General features: G+C 35.3%; 2 protein-coding genes across 3 annotated transcripts; one reads left to right on the top strand and one right to left on the bottom strand.

Moving 5' to 3' along the window:
* The first annotated feature begins 8,236 nt into the window (after positions 1–8,236).
* Positions 8,237–17,545, top strand: LOC145574873 (peptidyl-prolyl cis-trans isomerase CYP37, chloroplastic-like). 2 transcript variants are annotated; one of them, XM_081632744.1, is made up of 12 exons: positions 8,237–8,540; positions 9,456–9,707; positions 9,816–9,905; positions 11,229–11,324; positions 13,002–13,109; positions 13,817–13,866; positions 14,071–14,173; positions 14,715–14,768; positions 15,835–15,993; positions 16,078–16,200; positions 16,942–16,991; positions 17,105–17,545. In XM_081632744.1, exons 1-12 carry the CDS (start codon positions 8,376–8,378, stop codon positions 17,223–17,225), a joined length of 1,371 nt encoding a protein of 456 aa, XP_081488870.1. In that variant the 5' UTR covers positions 8,237–8,375; the 3' UTR covers positions 17,226–17,545. The 2 variants fall into 2 exon arrangements, with proteins under 2 accessions (XP_081488870.1, XP_081488871.1); XM_081632745.1 differs by having other exon boundaries at positions 8,407–8,540; positions 9,448–9,707.
* An 823-nt stretch (positions 17,546–18,368) lies between these two features.
* LOC145575638 (uncharacterized) lies at positions 18,369–18,945 on the bottom strand. The gene is made up of 2 exons (XM_081633471.1): positions 18,612–18,945; positions 18,369–18,385 (listed from the first exon to the last, which is right to left on the bottom strand). The coding sequence occupies exons 1-2, from the start codon at positions 18,943–18,945 to the stop codon at positions 18,369–18,371; spliced, it is 351 nt and encodes a 116-aa protein (XP_081489597.1).
* Between the last annotated feature and the right edge of the window lie 1,674 nt (positions 18,946–20,619).

Below are 20,619 nucleotides of genomic sequence, written 5' to 3'. Positions count from 1 at the left end.
ATACTGTAGAAATGTGTGGCACCACCATCCTGTAAAGCAAAAAGAATAAGCATACAGTCAATGAGAATACGAAGATGAACAAAACCCCGATGGCGCGCGATTTGTAACGCAAATAAACAGGGCAAAATAAGTCTGGTGTCACGATCTGGGAGTTTGGGCCTCGAAACGTGCGGCGCGCTCTAGCCTTTTGGCGGCAAGAACGCTAGCCTTGAGCGGAAGAGGGGCTTATGAGCACAAAGCAACACAAGCGGGCAATTGAATCACAGGAGCACTCACGTCTATTTGGGCGACAGAGTGCGGGTGGTCGGAGCTTGTGACGGCCAATACTTCAAGGTGGGCACAAGCGGGTCCGGTTCTCCTTTGGTGTCTTTGGGCTCATCGCTCTTTGCTTTGAACCGGGTGTCTGATTTTGGGTTTGGCGGGGGTGTATCTTGGATGTTGCCGACTCACTGGGCTTCATCTCCCATTTTTGGGTGTCTCTATCGCGAGCTTGTTTCTTTGATGCCGCCTTTTTCTCTTGCTCTATCACTCGTATTAAGTTGGGTTGAAGGGGAGCTAATATGCAAGTAAGACACAATATCTATAAAGGTCTAACAATAAACAAGCATAAGAGCAAGGCAACACTTGGTAGAAGGCTTAAGATTTCATTAATCATTCACCCTCTAAAGAGCTTTAATTTGATTACAAGGAGAATCCCTAGTGAACACTTAACTGACAGTAACACAATAATGAGACCTCAAGCTAAGAAAACATAAAGTAAACTCTAAGAAATCATCTAAATGGAATCTAATACATCAAAAGGAGTTGGATTCTAACACCTGGGCACCTCCACCCAAGATATCATTGGTACCCACGACCGAGAAAATCCAATTTGTACCTTCCTTACAGTCTGTTGAATCTCAGGCACCATTAATGGTAAGATCATAAAAAGGTAGGTGAACTCCCCACCTCGAAGAAAATACGAATATAGATGAAAAGCAAAACCAGGAGGGGTGAAGCTATGATTAGGAATAGGGAACTCCCTAGCTGAAAAGCTCCTCGAAATCCAGACATTTTTTGCAAGTTGGAAAACAAAACTAGGAGAGCAAGTTGAAGCACAGAAACATATGTTGTTCCTTGAAATCCAAATTGCCCATGCCATACTCAAGATTGAGTCCAACCTAGACCAGTATTTCAGAGTTGCCAAGGAAGTGATCAAACTAGTGAACTAAACCTCGAAGGGTAATGAAGATCCATCGAAAATTCGTAGACCTAAGGGACCACACACAGATGCCAAGGAAATGATCAAAATAGTGAACCAAACCTCAAAGGGGAATGAATAGTGCTGTCAAATTTCAAACCGAAACCGTTTAACTGTCCGAAACAAACCGACCCAGATGAGAACCGAACCGATTAAAGACCGTTTTTTTGAAAGCGAAAACTGACCCGAACTGTATGTGAATGAACCCAAAACCGAACCGATCCGAATTACGTTACACCGAATAAGAACCGAACCCGTTAATGAACCGGACCAGTTCTAAACCGAACTGAAATCAAACCGAACCGAAAAAGAACCGAACTGTTTCTAACCCGAAACCGCTTTCAACCCGAATCCGTTTGAACCGGGATAAAAAACCGTTTACACCGAACCGTTTACAATCCGCGACCCGTTTGCACCGAACTGTATATAAACCGAATCGTATATAAACCGAACCGCTTGCAAACCGAATCGTTTATGAACCGGACCGCTTATAAACGAATCGGCTACAAACTGCTTAATATAAAGAGAATATTAAATCAAGTTAAAAGGTGTTTTAAATGAAATTTAATTATGCACAAATGTTTGCTACCAATAGAGCATTATTATTTTTCCCAAATTTTTTTAATGTAATTATATGGATTAAGCAAAATAATCTTACTATTGATAATACAAAGAACCATTAAGAATTTGAAAATTTATCATAGTACAAAAATTCTTCCTGCCAAATATTAGTTTAAAATTTATCATAGTATAAAATATCTTCCTGCTAATTTATTATCATAGTATAAAATATCTTCCTGCCACTAAAAATCCTCCTGCCATAATGAATTTATTTTTTTGAGCCTATGCTAGAGCAGCAAAACTGTAAATTTAGAAGTAATTTGATTTAATCAGAATATTAAAAGCATAAAATTATTTTTGAATCATATAATAAAAATACTCTGAAGTTCACATCAAAATATATGATTCTCATTACAATTACAACAAAACTCAAACCAATTCAACTCTGACTTTTCATTAAAGTACAAAAAAATTCTGATCTTTTTTATATGTACAATCTCAAGTTAATTGCTCCATATTTAACTGAAGAAACTAAACCATAGTCAGAAGTAAAAAGAGTAGCATCGCCTAGGCTTGAGGCTAAACACAGCAGCAGTGTAGAACATCCAAAATGCAGCAGCAACAGCAACACTTCCTCTTTTTCAGACTGTAATGGATAAAAGACAAAGACAAAAAGCAACTCCCAATTATATTTTCAGCTAAATCACTGATTGTAAGCATTACACAAAAAGTAAACACAACTCATAATGCAATTAAACCAACGAATTTTCGGTAGATTTTCATTTTATAATCAACTAAACTCAAAAAGAAAATCAATTGTAGCAGAATTCAAGAGGCAGGAAGAAAAAAAGCTATTAAAAAAAAAAAACTACAACACTCCTATGCCATATGTGAGCAGATTATACTCAACAACATAATTACAACAAAAATATTAAAGGACTTCAATACCTTCCGAATTAGATGCAAAATTTTCATCTATCACCTCTTTACCAATTTCAAGGACGTCTTCTTCAATATCACAATCATAACCACGTAACCAATTTTGTGTGGTAACCAACGCCTCAACATTCTTAGGCAAAAGCGCACTCCTATACTTGTTTAAAATACGACCACCCATGCTAAAAGAAGACTCAGAGGCTACTGATGTTATAGGAATGGCCAAAACATCCCTAGCCATAACAGCTAATGTTGGGTACACACTAATTTGAGATTCCCAATACTTGAGAACATCATAATTCTGCCCTTCATAAGATGGTTGACGAGGAGTAGACAAATAATTATCAATCTCCATCGATGGCCGATTTAATGGGCCATCATCATCATCATCAATATCCTAGAAAAGTTCAAACAAAATGCTTTTATTAAATAATAAAATTAAAACATACAATTATTATTTTTGTAAACCACAGTAACAGAAATTAATTACCTTGAATATGTCATCATCTAAGTCACTATTTGATTTATCGATCACAATTGGGATGGAGGGGGGAACAATCGTGCTTGAGTTAAAACCAGAAGACATAGAAGAATAAAAGTTATACAACTCCAAAAGAGCATCTTTAATCACCTTCGCCTTTTCAACACATGCCTCCTCAACATAAAGCACTTTCAACATCTTTGTCACTCGAATAAGCTTATAGCGAGGATCAAGAACAATAGTAATTGAAAGGATCAAACTATAGTCATCCCAATAGCCCTCAAACTTTTCAAGCATAACTTTTGCCATGGGTGCAAGTTTAGGGTCTATATGGGCTTTAGTTATTGTGTGCTCAATTTTCAAAACACTAGCAAAATACAAATTTGCAGTAGGATATTCTGAACCAGAAAATAACACAGTGATTTCATAAAATGGCTTTAGAAAATTACATATTTTTACAAGGGTATCCCATTCATCATCCGAAAGTTTGAATTCATAACCCATAAACTTATCGATAACCACTTTCAAGGCTTCCTTTGCTTCTAAAGCTTTTCGGAGCATCGTATAGGTGACATTCCAACGAGTCACAACATCAAGACGTAACTTACCATTAAACACACAGTTAACCTCAGAAAGAGTATGCTCAAATTGAGTAAGTCTAGAGTCCGAAGAATCAATATATTTACAAACTTCACGCAATTTTTGAACACTACTATCAACTTCTTTCAAACCTCTTTGAACAATAATGTTCAAGACATGAGCTGAACATCGAATATGAAAAAATTTACCATTACAAGGAAGAGGAGAAGTCAACATTAAATCTTTCTTCAAAAGGTTAACCATAACATCCATGGATCGAGCATTATCAACAGTAATTGCAAAAGCTTTACCCTGAAGGTTCCACTCCCCAATAAGTTTAAACACAAATTTTTCTATTTCAACACCAGTATGAGGAGGACCACAATATCTAAAATTTAGAATTTTAGACCTTAGACACCAATTTTTATCAACATAATGTGCAGTTAAAGTGAGATAACCTCGATTAGTGCATGTTGTCCACAAGTCACAAGTGAAGCTAACTCTACCTTCAATTCCAGAAAAATTTTGCAACAACAAGGACTTAAACTTATCATGCTCCGCAATACAATATTTCAAAATAGTGTTTCTACACACATGCTTCACATTAGGATTCAGATTTGTAAAAACTTCCCTAAGGCCATGATGCTCCACAATACTTAAAGGATAAGAATGCAAAATTATAGCCGCTCTAGCAAGCAATTGTAAATGACGAGTTTGATTAAACGAAGGCTGAACACCACTTTCTTTATTTGCAGGATGTTGTGGATTTTTACTCATGCATGCCTTAGTATGAGCTTTACAAGTGGAAGTACCAGCCTTACCTGGTGCTTTATATTCATTACCGCAAACATTGCATCGCGCATATCTTATCAGAGCAAGACCAACCATCTTATCAAAAAAGGTGTAGTGCCTCCAAACATCTAATGTTCGTCCACGCTTACTACCACTAGTGGTAGTGACTTGCTGTTGAGAAGAATCTTGATTCTGAACAGAGTCTTGAGAATCTATAGTTTCCTCATCATAATTTTCATACCCTAGCTCCATTGTTGAAAAAACAGAAACAAAACAACACAGTTCAGCCTTATAACAAATGTTTTTCACTGTCAATCCCAGGTCAATAATCTTTCTATGAACGCTAATTAAACTCATATAATCAAATTTCAGTAGCAACCCATTAATTTTTAACTACCAGAAAATTAAATAAGATGCACACTAATTAAACTGACATTAAACTCTTTTTTTAACTCATATAATCAAATTTCAGTAGCAACCCATTAATTTTTAACTACCAGAAAATTAAATAAGATGAACACTAATTAAACTGAAATTAAACTCTTTTTTTTTTTAACTCATATAATCAAATTTCAGTAGCAATCCATCTTGCTTTAGAGTGTTCATAAAAAAAAAATAAAAAAAAATAAAATAAGAAATGATAATAAACACATAAATTCTCAATCTGTATAATTGTACAATTGGCTATAATAGTCATATTAAATTAAAATTTCATATAAAATATGTTCTATATTAGAAAAACTTATTCTAACCGATTCATACATAGGTCATTTAATTTGTAACAAGATTTGTTCATTTTTGTATAAACAAAACCTTATTGCTAACAACATTTGCCTCAAATCAAAACCATGATTTATAAGATATACATAGATTGATTGTGAGTTTGTGACCCTCTAATGTTGGGTTGGTCTTGGACTAGAGAGAGTTGGGTGAACATTATTCCATAGTTTGGTAATTTAAGGCCACATTTAGCCACGATAATCGGCATCCTTTGTCACTGGATAAATCATTATTATGGGCATCTCATGTTTAGATGGTTAATGACTAAATGGTAAATTCATCCACACTTCTTAATAGCTGCCATACTTAATTAGGTAGGCCATTTGATTATTATGGGGCTGTTCAAATTCTACAACTTTAGAGCTCAGATTCTGATTAAATGAAATTCTACATCCTAGCTCAGATTCTACAACATCCTAGTAAATCAGTTGCAAGAAGTACAAGAAAGAGAGAGTTCATACCTGAATTTGGAGAGTAAAATTCAGGACGCAGCTCGGGGAGATTCTGGGCAGCAACAACACTGATGAGAGAGAGGGAGATCTGCAAAGTTCAATATTCTTGACAGCTTCAAAGTTCGGTATTCTGGGCAGCTTCAAAGTTTGTCATTCTGGGCAGCTTCAAACAATTGCAAGATTTGAGATGAGAGGGAGGGAGAACTGAGAATGAATGAGGGAGAGGGAGATCTGAGAATGAGATGAGAGAGAGAAAGAATGAGGCACCGTGAGAATAGAGAGTGAAAGTGGTGAAGTGAGAGTGAGAGTGAAAGGGTTTCAAAAGGTATTTCACGTAAATCTAACCATTGATTTTTTAATCTATGGTTGAGAGTGGTGATCCGTGTGTGTTGTGGGAGAAAGAATCTAACCATTGATTTTTTAATCTATGGTTGAGAGTGGTGATCTGTGTATGTTTGTGTGTTGTATATTCATCTACAAAAATATTATTCCCTCAATTCCTAATTATTTTTTTGCCCCATTTGATCGGGATAAGTCTCCAAGACACGTATTAAAACATCTATATCTTTATTTTCATACACCGATACACGTAAAAATTGTAAAAACATTATATTAATAAAATGTATAAATAGACAAATTTAAAAAGATCACTCATGAGTCTATAACTTTGTACTAATACATACGAATATTTAACTATGAGATGGTTAGATGCTATGTGTTAATGTGTACACATGATCAATTGAACTAATCAATATTACCTTGTTAATTAGTCATTAATGTTTTCTTTCATTATACAAATCAAACTACTTTGTAATATCTTCATAAATTGATGAAAATATATAATGATGAATGAGTCATAATTATCAATCTTGTTGACTAATCAAGTATCGAATTACCAAATTGCAAATTTCCATTTCACAAGAACTCATCAAATCATGACTATGATACTAGTATTTAAATGATTAAATAAGAAGCATATAATAACCTAGTTGTAAAACAATAATACATTAATACACTAACTTTTATAATCTACTTCGTAATAAACTAGTAAGATCAGTATGACTAAACTTGAAACAGAACATAATATGTATTTATAAAATCAATGAGAATTTGTTTATAATATGATGCTTAAATATGAAATGATTCTCGACTTTACATAAAACTTGTTAACGCAAAAGGTTAGCAAGTACTATCAAATTTCAAACCAAAACCATTTATCTGCACGAATCCAAACGACTCGATAAACAATCGATTTTTTGAAACCGAAAACCGACCCGAACCGTAATTTGGTAACTCGACATGGAACTGATCTAAATAACGTTAAACCGTAGAAGAACCGAACCAATTATAAACTGAACCGAAAAAGAATCGTACTAGTTATAAACTGAACCAAAAAAGAACCGAACTGTTTCTAACTCGCAACCGTTTCCAACCCGAAACTGTTTGAACCGGGATAAAAACCGTTTACACCGCACCGTTAACAAACCGCAACCTGTCTGCACCGAACCGTTTACTACCCGGACTGTTTACAACCCGAACCGAATTAAAACAGCTCAAGAATAAACCGAAACCGAATCGAACCGATAACTAATTAAACCGAACCGAAACCGACCCATGAGACACTTAAACCGATTTCAAATCGACCCGATTTAATACCGAACCGATTTCAAACCGAACCGAACCCGAACTGTCAAACCGTTTTGACAGTGCTAGGAATGAAGATTCATCGGGAATTCGTAGACCTAAGGGGCCATACACCCACAGACGGCGAACAAAGGGGCAGTCTAAGAAAAGATGTTCAACCATTTCAGGAGCTTGGTTGCAAAAACCATAGTTTGGATCAACTGGCATACCTTTTATACATAAAATGGCAGCCACCAGTAACACCTTATATAAAATTTTCCACGTAAAAAGCTTTCACTTAGGAAGAATAGGCATACCCCAAATTTGTTTCCACCAGTGAGAAGAAGTGCTGAAAACTGGAGAGGCCGATCGATCCAGGTGTTGGATCAGATAAGCATAAATTGATTTAGTTGAAAAGGATCCATCTCCGGTAGCTAGAAAATTTCCAATAAACATAATCATCCATTTATCGACGAGGATGTTCTAAACCCATAATACAAAGTGCAATTGAAGGAGGGAAAAACTTGTGAACTAGAGAAGAGTCCCATGTATTCGTGCATGGATTAACTAAAGAAGACACCAAATTCGGAAAATCCGATCTAGCAAGTAAATCCTTGAACTGCACTGAAACACAAAACACCCAAGAATCCCATAAAATATGGACTTGTGAACCATTTCCCACATTCCAACAAAGACCATGATCAAGAGATCTGAAGCCTTTTACTAAACTCCTATAACCCCGAGAAGGACAAGAAAGTCTAGTGCGGTCAAACTAGTGAACTAAACCTCGAAGGCTCCCAGATGGAATAAACAAAAATTATACAAAATGAATACCCAACCGGATGAGTTGATGATGAGATAACGTTGAGTAGATGAGGCTATAGGTAACGCGCCATTATCTCTTTCTTCTTCCCCCCAACTCAGTTCTTCAATGGCGTCGCAATTATCATCTTCTCCAATCTTCCTCTCTTCATCTCCCAAAATTTCAATGAATTCCCAATTCACTTCTCCCCTTCACCGCCAATTCTTCTTCCCTCGAATTCAAACAACCCAGCATTCCACTGTTCGACGCGTAACTACCCATTACTCCTCAAAGGTTGGTTCTTTCTGATAATCCCCTTTTTTCGAGTTCTTTTTATATATGTACATTTAATATTCGCATTTGTAGATCTTATTTTCAATTTGTTAGTGTTGTTTACTGCACAAATACATCCGAAGCATGATGTGCACTATTGAATTATGCTATTGGGAGCTTGGTGTGCATTTCTGGGTTGTTTTCTTTCGTCTTAATAATCTTTTTGTTAGGTTTGGAGACGCAAATTGATGAATTAAGTAAAGTGAGATAAGAGTGTGAGATAAAGAGAGTAAGTGGAGGATTCTATTTTTCATGGATTGAGTGGAGAAGATTTCTATTTTAATTGATAAAAAGGTTTGTTGTGGCGATCCTACAATGGTGTGCGGGAAGATTATTTGTGGACGAAGAGACTACCAGCTAGACTGCTAGATTATATACAAATTTTTAAGTAAGACTGCCTTACCATCCTAATATCATCTTGCAGGGTGGGTTGGGCTAAGGGGAGTTAGAATTTGGGATAGGGTTACATGCTTGCTTCGACTCACAAAAGCGGTCTTACACAAATGTTTCTCTAGATTATATATGTGGGAGAATGATGTGCATTATGCTCTGATCAATGTTCATTTAAGGTTAATTAGCATAGTTGCGAGTTCTTTTATCATATAGCCTAGTTGGTCCGTTCATTGAATTTAGTATGAAATTACATGTTGTGCGTGGTTTTTTTAGTACTATGTGATACATTGTTTGAGCAAGACAATGCCAAATTGCCAATTGTTTGAATGAATGAGTAAGATAATATAATTTGATATAAACTTTGCTGGTTCTGTATATCTTTCATTTCCTGCTTTACGGATTCCTATCAACCTTCGTATAGTACAGTGAGTTCAATTCTTTTCATGGTTATCCCAATTCATAAATGGAACTTCAGTCATGCAGGAATCAACAGATCAGCATGGTACATCTTATACCCACATGGTTAAGAATGGGCTGAAAGGACTCGAAAGGACCCTGGCTGCAGTTCTTCTTGTCGTTCAGATTTCAACTCCTCTACCTATTATTGATTGGGGTTCCTACTCTGTCCCTCCTGCAAAGGCTGTGCTTTATTCTCCAGATACTAAAGTTCCTAGAACTGGGGAACTTGCATTAAGAAGGGCAATACCAGCAAACTCAAACATGAAAACAATACAGGTTGATCTTTACATTCTTTCACATGATTCTCTGAGGGATAATCTTGTTATCTTTCTCTGACTTGTCTTTTTTCCCCCTTTTGTCTATTATTTCTGTTATATTGTCCAGGAATCTCTAGAGGAGCTCTCATACTTGCTTAGAATCCCTCAAAGAAAACCATATGGAACAATGGAGGGAAATGTAAAAAAGGCTTTAAAGGTTTGTTTTCTATGTCTTGCAGCTACAATATTTATGTAGTGTATCATTTACAATTTACATGCACTGAACTGCTGAAGTATAATTTCATGAAGCAGAGTTATGGTTATGTCTTCTGTCTTTACTGATCTGTTGTCAGTATCGCCCTACTCAAGGATATAAGTCAAACATTTGATTCTGGATTCTGGAATTTCGTTTCCAGAGTTCTGTAGATAATTGTAGAAGAAAATAAAATTTACTTGATTAGAGAGAAACCTGCAATATCTGTATTCTTAAAAGATCCATGAACTACGTGATACGTGCATGACATATTTAATTTTCAGGCTATTACTAGCTAGCTCACTAGTATAATTAATTTTCTACAGTGGCATTTTGCTTTCTGTACCTGAGCTAAATACTATGTTGCAATAATAACAACTCTTATTCTCACTGGATACTAATTGAATCGAACAGTATTTGTGATTAATGCAACAATGTTCATTGAACTCCATACTTGGTGATGTTTATATACTCCAACATGACCTCCTCCGTTGAAAAATCTAGGGTTGAAGTACTTAGATATTTTAAAGTTTAACTGACAATCATCTATGCACAGATTACAAACCCTAAAATTTTCAGGATCATGTCTTCAATGATGTAAATTGTAGAATTGTATACGTCAAAAGTATATATTATTCATTTGCTTGCATCCATGGTCTAATCAAAAGATCAAATGGATAAATGCAAACTCAATTTGACACTCGAAACTCTGTGCTTTCTTCACTCAGTCTGAACTCTGAAGTTCTTATATTTATTTCCTTAATTGTGGTATCAGGTAATCATATGACCATAAAAACTGAAGTTTAACACAATTACAATTACATTTGATGATATTTCTTCATCTGTGATGACAAATTACAGTGATTTCCTTCCACTTGGTTTTTGAACTATTCACCTCTATGTTAAAAAATAAATTATGTATGTAATTTTTTATTATTATTTTTTTCTTTATGTGCTAGAATTGCCCCATTGAACTAGTAGTAAAAGTCCTTACTCATATCATGCAAAATTCTCTAATACTCCGTATATAACATGATGCAGTTTGGTCTCTGATATATATGCGTCATTGTAAGTATATCTTTTTGTCTTAGTGGTGCACTGTACGTTTATATTTCTGCTCCTCAATTACAATAACTCTTGAAATCTTTGTCAATGAAAATTAGGCTTCTATTCTGAGTATGGTATTAATTTTGTATTTATACTTGCTTTACCTTCAAGTTTATCCCATCTTTGTCAAAGAAGTAGAAATGTCTTTGATCTTTTTAGCTTGTTAACCTTTCATGCCAGGTAGCTCTAGATGAAAAGGAATCAATTTTGGCAAGTATACCCGCTGATTCGAAGGAAAAGGGTTCTCTTCTGTATGCATCTTTGATTGACGGGAAGGTATGTCATATATGTTGAGGATATGTTTTCCAATGTCAGTAAGCAGCTTTCTTCTTCTTTACTACCTTGAAGCTGGCTCTATGTTTCTATTAACCTTTGTGCTTGCTTTTGCTTGTTCATTATTTGGCCAACATATATGGTATATTATAAAACCTATGTAGTATATGCTACATTAAATCCAATTAAATGCTTCTTCTTTTGTTTGAAAGTACGTTATGTTGACTCTATCCTCATCCCAAGCTTCTAGAAGAAAAAAGGAGAAGAAAACAATGTGTGTGTGTGAATATTATTTCAAAATTTCAAGGGAATTTATAATCATGAAAGTGATTGGCATGTCTTCACTCCTATCTAAGATTCTAAGCAGAAACCTATCTCGGGCCTCCTAAGTCCTAACTAGTATAATTAAACATCCTATGAGAGTATGATTCTTTACTGTCGTTTTCACTTTTGGTTGATAGAGAAACGAATGAGGTTATAGGATAAATAATATAATAAAAGAGGTCTAGGGGCGTTGGCTCTCCCACTAGCATGCTATGACTTGTAAGTTGTAATGACCATCCTTCATTCACACCTATGAGTCTATGACTAGTTTACCAATGTGAATAAGTTGGCACTAAAACCTAGCTCATTCTCATCCAGGGCTAATGGATTAAAATCAGTAGTGTGGCTTGAACCCTAATTAACCCCAACTCACGTTGTTGTTATAGTATGAGATCTAACCCCCTAGAGCAAGTGAAGATGCCTAACATGTATTCAAATCCTCCTCGGATTGCATCATGGATATTACTCAAGTAATGAAGACCAACGCTATGACAAACAAGTCCTCCTATTCTACAAAACAATCCTCCTATATTTACAGCCACACAAACAAGTTTCACATATCACCTTCCTTCCCCTTGACTTGCCTCCTAAAAATTACCTGATTTTTGGGGAAAATCAAACTAGCAAAACATGATCACTGGTAAAAAATCTACTAAACATGAAAAAACTACTAGACATGAATCTTATGATGCTAAAAGAAAAAAAAAAAAGTAAAAAAAAATAATAGCAATAATGTGAGGAGCAATCATGCACGCTAACAATAATTGGGGGAGAGAGATTAGAAATTATAGTAACCCTTTGAAAGAGGATGTGAAAGAAGAGGTTAATAATTTCCAAGAGTAAGTGTACAAGTGTTGAGAGTAAACTAAGCAACTTAAAGTACTTGAAAAACTAGATAAAATAGAAGAGAACTTTTTTCTCTATCTAAAAAGTGGCGACAAAAGATGAAAATATCAGTGGCTAGTGAGTAGTGACTAACCTAGAAAAGTTAATATATGAAGGGGAAAATTACTGAAAACTTAAAAATATTTGTCACTTGTTAGAGCAAGGGGAAGGGGGGGGGGGGGGGGTTGTCGTGCCAGATTCAGCACAGTTTGTTTATGCCTTAAGACTCCAAACAATTGCAGATAAGGCACAGTTCCTCCCGAGCATAGTTGTGTTTGGTCAATATGCTCAACATCAGGGAATGGCTGTTCCTTGGTTGTTCCGCTGAAGTAGAGCATTTGTGTTGCTTGGCTTCACAGTCCAAACAGGGGTTCACGGCCATGCTCTAGCTGTTACTCTGAAGCTGGCTTCTTCTTATAGTTTATGTCATGAAAATACTAGTTTACAACTTTCTTCAGCCTTTTCTTGTAGGGTAGCTTGCGATCACTTCTCGATTGCATTAAAGAAAAGGATGCTGATAGAGTATCAGTGGGCCTCGCATCTTCATTGGATACAGTTGCAGAATTGGAGCTGTTACAGGTATCATTGAATATTGATAGTTATTCTGGTTGAAAAGTTGAAATTTAAGCAATGAGTGACATACAGTGATATAGTTGTTTTGAAACATCTGAGAATGCATTTTCAAGTTTTTCCATTTGCTCTGTCATATAATCATAGCACTTTGTAAGTGAGAAATAACAGTGTTTGGCTGGAAAGGCCACTTCTGTAAATAAAGCTGCTGTATACTCTTGAATGCATTCCAAAAACTTAGTTATACAAGATTCGTTAGAGAAACCACAGGGGTCTAATTAATTTGCTGAGATATGTAGAGATCTAAGCTTATGATTGAGATTATATAGCTAAAAATAGCTTCTGTTCTATTCTGTTTCTTGGCCTCTTGGGAAATTGCAATTCTAATCAATCATAATATCCAAGATTATCTGAATGCTTCAAGATCAAATGCTTTTTAGACTCGAAGAAGCTTTTCCGCTAGTTGCCACCTGTTTCAGTGCTTGGGTTCTAGTACCGACCTTTGTAATTTCATTGTGCAATGGATTTTATTAAAAGCATGCCTTGGCCTTTAGTGAGTGAGGTCTCATCATGCTATCTTTGCTGTTCTCATTCCTGCACATACACTGTTTAATATATTTCTTCTGAATTTACTTGATTGTTAGCTGTATTTTCTATGCTTCCATGGTGAGGCTTCAATTAGATGGCAAAAATTTAACATATTTCGATTGCAACAGGCTCCAGGAATATCGTTTTTATTACCTCAGCAATATTCACAGTATCCAAGGCATGTTTTCTATTTGTCAGCTTTTCATTGTTGGTGGAAGGAAAGAGGAAGAATTTTATTGATTAGAGCTCCTGCTACTTAATTAATAAACTCGTTTTTTGACAGTTGAATTTGATCCGCTGCTTTTGAAGCAATGGATAAAAAGTAGATTTCTTTTCGTTCTCTTCTGTATTAAATCTGTGCTTGGATATACTTGGTCTTTAGGCTAAATGGGCGAGGAACAGTTGAATTTACTATTGAGAAAGGAGACGGTTCTACATTTACTCCTCAAGCTGGAGGTGAAGCCAAAAATACAGCCACCATTCAGGTACTAACTCTGTACTAAATCTCTCTTGTAAAGCACTAATAAGAATCCCATAATGCAACCTGACTATCTAGTTTAGTTCGTGTATTCTGCTCATTTAACATTTTTGGACTTGTGTGCGCCTAAAAGTCAGACTATTGATCTACTATTTGGTACGCTTCAAACTGTTTCCTTTGAGCTTCTTGAAACCCGCAATTCTTCAATCAGTGAAAGGAACTATCAACTTATATAGGGTGAAAGCATCTATTAAAGTTTGAAACTCCAGTTGCTTTTCCTTGCTGAGGGATCCAATTTATAATGCCTTCTGTATAATTATCTGCCTCTTTTTAAGGGGAAATAATCATATGGATACATCATGCACAGATCATGTAGCACCTGCACATAAGTACTAAAAGGAATGCCTATAGTTGAATTAGGAACCGTAGGATTTCAATTTGAATAGTTGAGAATTTGACTTCTATGCCATGTAAATAAATTCTTTGCTTTTGAGTTGTTTCTTTTTGTTACCATCATACTTTAACTTATTACTGATGCATGCATTCAGGTTGTAATAGATGGGTATTCGGCACCATTGACTGCTGGGAATTTCGCTAAATTGGTAAGGTACCTGAACAAAACTTTTCCTTGATAAATTTCAATATTGTTATGCACATTGATTTCATCATCTGTTCAAAATCAATAATTTGAGAAATGGATTCTCAGTGTTCAAGTCTCATTATTGCATCACTAAGATGTATGCACACAAATTACATTTACATTTTCTGGAGGAAAGTAAGTCACCTAAAAGTTAGAGAAGCTTAAGAGGGATTTATTTTGGAAGGAGTTCCACTTAAGGTTCTTGATGTTAGGCTATATTTTACTTTTGTGCCCTATATTTGTATATATCCAATTTGGTAACCAAGATTCGCAAAGGATTTTCATTTTGGATACCTTCATAGCTCCACCAATCTGAGTAGCCGGTTTTTTTTATTTATTTATTTATTTATTTTTTATTCCACCAAGGTTTTACAATTTGAAGCAAGGATGGCACTGCGCCATCCTTTAGAATTACTGCAATTACGCACAGGAGTTCTTCCAACTCAGCACTGGGAAATCCGGATTTCCTCTGGAAACTACGTATCAAATGGTCAGTTGAATTTCTGTGCACTTCACCATACCTACGTAGTGAGAGTTCTGACTGAGAGAAGCATCAAGGTTTACTTGGAGAGAGCTTGGTCCAGGAGGTTGCCTAGGAAAGGGTTAATTGGGTTATTGTTAGCATGGCTCTGAGTATTCTGAAAAAGCCTGGTGAGGTGCTTGATGTGCTGAAACCTCTGAGCTTTCTACCTGAAGAAGTTAAATGGGATTGTGAGGTGGAAGAACATTTTGATCTTGTGAAATGGTGTGGTTTTAATTAGTTATGTTCTTTGTTCTTTGAATGGCTCAAATGGTTTATATGTATCATAGACTGCATTGGCTAACCCTCGATGAGCAATAAATTATTAAGCAATGGCCACATGTATACATAATTATATTGCTGTCATTAAAATACCAATGATTTCCTTATAACATTCAAGTGTGGTTAATGAATCAATAGGTTGTCAACTTTTCTTCATTTTATACAAGATCAAGTTATGTTGATTAACTCTTCTGTATAAAATGGCATACTTACACAAAATTATCAGGTAATTGATGGAACATATGATGGTACAAAGCTAAATTGCACCACTCAAGCTGTTCTCTCCGACAACAAACTTGACGCAAACAAAGGTTACAGTGTTCCTCTAGAATTAATGCCATCTGGGCAATTTGAGCCACTCTACAAGACAACTTTGAGTGTACAGGTTGGTGTTCACTTTCATCCCATCTGAGAACTTGCCAAGCTTGCTGATGTCATTTTGCAATGTATAATCTCTCTTGCATTTCAGGATGGCGAGCTTCCAGTTTTGCCATTATCTGTTTATGGAGCGGTTGTTATGGCTCACAGTGATTCTTCTGAGGAATACTCATCGCCGAATCAGTTTTTCTTTTATTTGTATGACAAGAGAAATGTAAGTCTACCCCAACCTTGTTGAACTTACCTTAAATTTACATTGCTGTATAGCCTGTATTACTTAATGATGGCTACCAGTATTACAATAATCTCTGCTTTATGTTAATTTGAAAATTAATAATACGAGTAATAATGTCACAGGACTCTCAGTAGTTTTCTATACAAAAGTGGGCATTATCTTAGCAGATCATCTTTCTATTTGGATCAAGATAGCATTTTTGTTTCCAGTAAGGCTGAGAAATTATGTCATACTTATATTCTATTGGTGATTTCTATGACACATTGCTGACCCAAAGTTATCACTCAGGATTTGAAAAAAGTTCATTTGATCCCATTGTAAGATTCGATTTTCGACCATGTGAGGGGAGCTCAGTTGGTTAGAGCTTTCACTCTAGAACTTGAGGCCTTGCACTCAAAGCTCATTGAGGGCAGGGGTTGGGGGTGGAGTAAGTTGAATTAAGGTGCTTTGTAAGAGGGCATTGTACTTTACATCACCAAGATAGTACATAAAAATTCCACCATCAGCCGGTCAGCCCAGTAGTTTTGGTGGTATCATATCCCCGAAGTAGGGAACTTCTTCCTAAGTAATAGTGTAGGAATTATCTTTAGCTCTTTTGCAAGGGACTTTGCCTCGGACGTGTCCTCTTGGATATATAACTTAGTATTGTTCAATAATCATGGTACATAGTATATTAGTATATGATAATGTGAATATGTTATGACCCTTTCACTTTTTCAGGCCGGCTTAGGAGGACTGTCATTTGATGAAGGTCAATTCTCTGTGTTTGGGTATGTCTTTAAAGCTTTATTGTACTCTAATATTTTTCTTTTATATCACTAAATACATTCAACATTCTCATATGATTGTGCTTTTTTTTCATAACTGGTATTTTATGGTGTAGTTACACGATAGTGGGGCGAGATATTCTTCCTCAAATCAAAACTGGCGATATCATTAGATCTGCAAAGCTAGTGGAAGGCCAAGATCGCCTCATACTGCCAAATAACCCAAATTCAACTTGAAAGTGCTCTCTCCTCAGACTCTGCTCTGATGGCATTTCTTAAATTTGCGGCATGCTATTCGTTCTTTTACCTTGATAGAGAACTATAAACGCTTACAACTTCCTAGCTCATTATTCCAGATCTGTACAATGATATTACCTCAATGTTCAGCTTCAAGATCATATTCCTTCTGGCATTGCTGGTGGAAAACTCATATTTCATACTTCATTAGCAACCTGGCTTATGTATAGTGTCTAGGTTTATTGTTTGAGTTATGTATCTAAGATTGTTGAATTGAACATTGTTTTCAGATTCCTAATCAAAGGCTTTTATTTGTCAAATATGGTGTGGTTCGTTTGTAATGTCCTGTGTGACTTCAGTCAGGTACGGCCAATTCATTCATAGTACACTGTGTTGTATCTTCCTTTTAAGTACGCTATCTTAGAATGGCGACTTGTATTGTCCAAATGCTAAAAGTCATGAGATGAGATAGCTTAATTTAAAACAAGGAAAATGACAAGGGTCATGTATAAGAAGCTAAAAAAGAAAATATTGAGGATAAATTAACATTAACTATACCGATCTATGCGTAATTTTGTCGTGAATTCCCAACTTGATTCCATTTTAGGAAGTATATTTATATAGCTCTAAGGGCAACATATATCATTATCCTTAAAACAATCCTACTAAAATATTGATCCCCTTATCATCACATAGTTAAGGCACCTGTTGATCCGGATTTGGCTAATCAAAGCACCTCATCTGAAAATTCATTGTTATGACACCCGTTGATCTGGATTCGGCTAATCAAACCACTGCACCTATTGTATCCCTTATCATCACATAGCTAAGTACTCATTTTATTTAAAGTGAAAAGGAGAATTAATGAATGCGCATTTTGGGAAATCACGTTGAAGGTGTAATAAAAACCAACTCAATAACACCTGAGATAATGGAAGTTCATACATATGAGGTAACAAACTAATTTAACACTAACACCTAAAGGGTTAAAAGAAAAATCCAAAATACTTAGAAAAATTAACTAGGGTAACTACTCAAACTCACGACAAACTAGTTAAATTTACCATAACAAGCCTAAAACATGTGGAAAGATGCTACAACAGCAAACTGCCATAGATGAATCAGATGCTCTTCATTTCCTGCTTATGGAACTGTATAACCTGCCAAAAACAAGCCAAAAAAAAGAAAAAAAAAAACATCAATTAGCACATACGTATAAACTAACTTTTAATAGTGACGTGACAGCTAAATCAGAAGGAAGTTACCACTTGTTATAAAGAAACAAAACTTATGTTCAAAACCAATTATCAAATTGATAATATAATTTGAAACTAGTAACATGACATCTAAATCTGAACCGAGGTAAAGTACGGAATTAAAACTTACTTCCGCACTTGGAGCCGTGAGCCATGGTTTTGCCACAGCTCTGAAGACAGTGCATAGCTTTAGGCATGCTAATGAGCTGCTCAACCTGTGAAGTAATATGAGTACACATGCATGCAACATCAATATTTTTTAACACATTACAGCATGCTGAAGATGGATCCATTGGTGGACCAGGTTTTTGGACAAACACTGCACATTGTGTTATAAGCCCTTGCAAATCACCATTGCATTGCCCATTTCCTACCTTAATGTTTCCATAATATGCTCCAATTAGACCGAAAATCATGGCGAAAACAAAAACATTATGATTATTTTTGCTAATCAAGCTTGCCATTATGATGTGTGAAAATGAAATATAACTTGTTTTAGATGTTAATATGTGATTTGGTTATATAAGTTAAGGGGTATTTATAGATGGTAATTTTAGATTTTGATATTAATTTATGAACATTAAGTTATGATTAAATTTGGTTATTTGCTTATTGGATGCATGTACTGTGTGACTTATGACCGTTGCAGATTAGGTTGATTTCTGTTCTCATGTTGGGGTTGATGATAGATGATCAAGTTGTGGATTTTGGAAATTGTTACATGCAATTTACTTGCATGCATGTGAACTTTATTTTATACTTATTTATTACAGACTTACAGTATTTACTGGTGTTAATTTCATGACTTTTTAAAGTCTAGTTTGTTTTGTGGTATACTGAGAATTTATGTAAACATTTCATTTGGATCCCAAATGTGAGTCGTTTTCTGGTTTAATATTGAACAATTATATATTTTGGACTACCTACAAGAGTACAAAGCTACAACTACCACTACAACATCATATGAGCGCCTGCCTCGAGCGCGGTGAAAGCTTGGTGTTTTTATAAGATATTCTTCGCCGGTGTTAGGTATGTAACTGGTGTTGCTGTCTCTTGACCGGCATTGCAAAGCTTTAAACTTAGGCTTCTCTTATCTTATTTGCTCTTAACAAGATTTTTTTTGGTGTTTTGCTCTTAACAAGATTGAATGATGTTCATAAACTCAACTATTTCGTGCAAAGTGCAATACATAATTAGGATTCCATTGAGCCAATACACTGTGAACAAGCTCAAAAAATCACAAGGATATCCAAATTCATTCTTCCCTTGTTTCTTAGGACTTAGGTAGTGGTAGGCCTAATTTTTGAAACTATTTCTCAAATTAAAAAATAGAAGCTGGGCCAAATGGGGGAAATTCAAGAATTAGAAAACACTTAGCTTTTTCAAGAAGCCCAAGAAGCAGAAGTACCAAACTGTACTCAATAGTTACAAAATTTTGACAAGACATATTTGTCAACATAGGAAATTGACAATCAATATCTTGAATCTTAATTATGCTTTAATAAATTTTTTAAAAAATTATATTTGGAAAATCTATATTAAAGTTTTTTTTTGAAGCATATATTAAAGTTACTTAACAACAATTCAAACTGTAATATTTTATTGTTCAATTAAAGTTAGTAAGCATTATTATCGATTACTCATGAGATTTTTGATGTTTGTGACGGCAAAGGCTGGGTGGAAGGTGGTGTTGGAGGGAGGAGGAGGAGGAGGGGTGGTGGGGGGGGGGGGGGGGGGGACGTAAAAGAAGTAAAAGAGTCATTTAAAAAGAAGAGTATTATGAGCATTATTCATGGATGAATTGTTTTCAAAATTTAATAACTAATTCTTTGTACTCAATGCTTGTCTAGAAATTTATTTTTGTTTTCTAAATTGATTAGTTAGCTAGTTCTTGACAATGACGTAGCCAATTCTAGATGACATGTTGTTGTGTGTAATTATCAACCATACAATTTTTTCATTGAATCTCAATCATTTTTTAAAAATTTAAGAAAATTTGGAACGAAGAAAGAAGTATACCCTAGTGAAACATTTACATCAAACCTTTTTTTCTTCTTAACCAATCAAATGACTCGAAAATTCAAGAATAAGTTTTAGGGGATGTGACTTAATCAACCAAGTCAGCATCAAGAATAAGT

The sequence above is a fragment of the Chenopodium album genome, chromosome 13 (assembly GCF_948465745.1).
Source record: "Chenopodium album chromosome 13, dcCheAlbu1.1, whole genome shotgun sequence".
NCBI classification, from domain to species: Eukaryota; Viridiplantae; Streptophyta; class Magnoliopsida; order Caryophyllales; family Amaranthaceae; genus Chenopodium; species Chenopodium album.
The sequence above is the reverse complement of the archived record's forward strand: the minus strand, read 5'-3'. Positions and strand labels throughout refer to the sequence as shown.

What these genes read in the sequence shown, in the direction of transcription:
- LOC145575638 (XM_081633471.1), bottom strand. Translation starts at nt 18,945, where the DNA reads ATGGCAAGCTTGATTAGCAAAAATAATCATAATGTTTTTGTTTTCGCC.
- LOC145574873 (XM_081632744.1), top strand. Translation starts at nt 8,376, where the DNA reads ATGGCGTCGCAATTATCATCTTCTCCAATCTTCCTCTCTTCATCTCCC. An exon ending in CATCTTTGATTGACGGGAAG is followed by an intron (nt 11,325 to 13,001) that starts GTATGTCATATA and finishes CTTTTCTTGTAG; the next exon opens with GGTAGCTTGCGATCACTTCT. An exon ending in CTGGGAATTTCGCTAAATTG is followed by an intron (nt 14,769 to 15,834) that starts GTAAGGTACCTG and finishes CAAAATTATCAG; the next exon opens with GTAATTGATGGAACATATGA.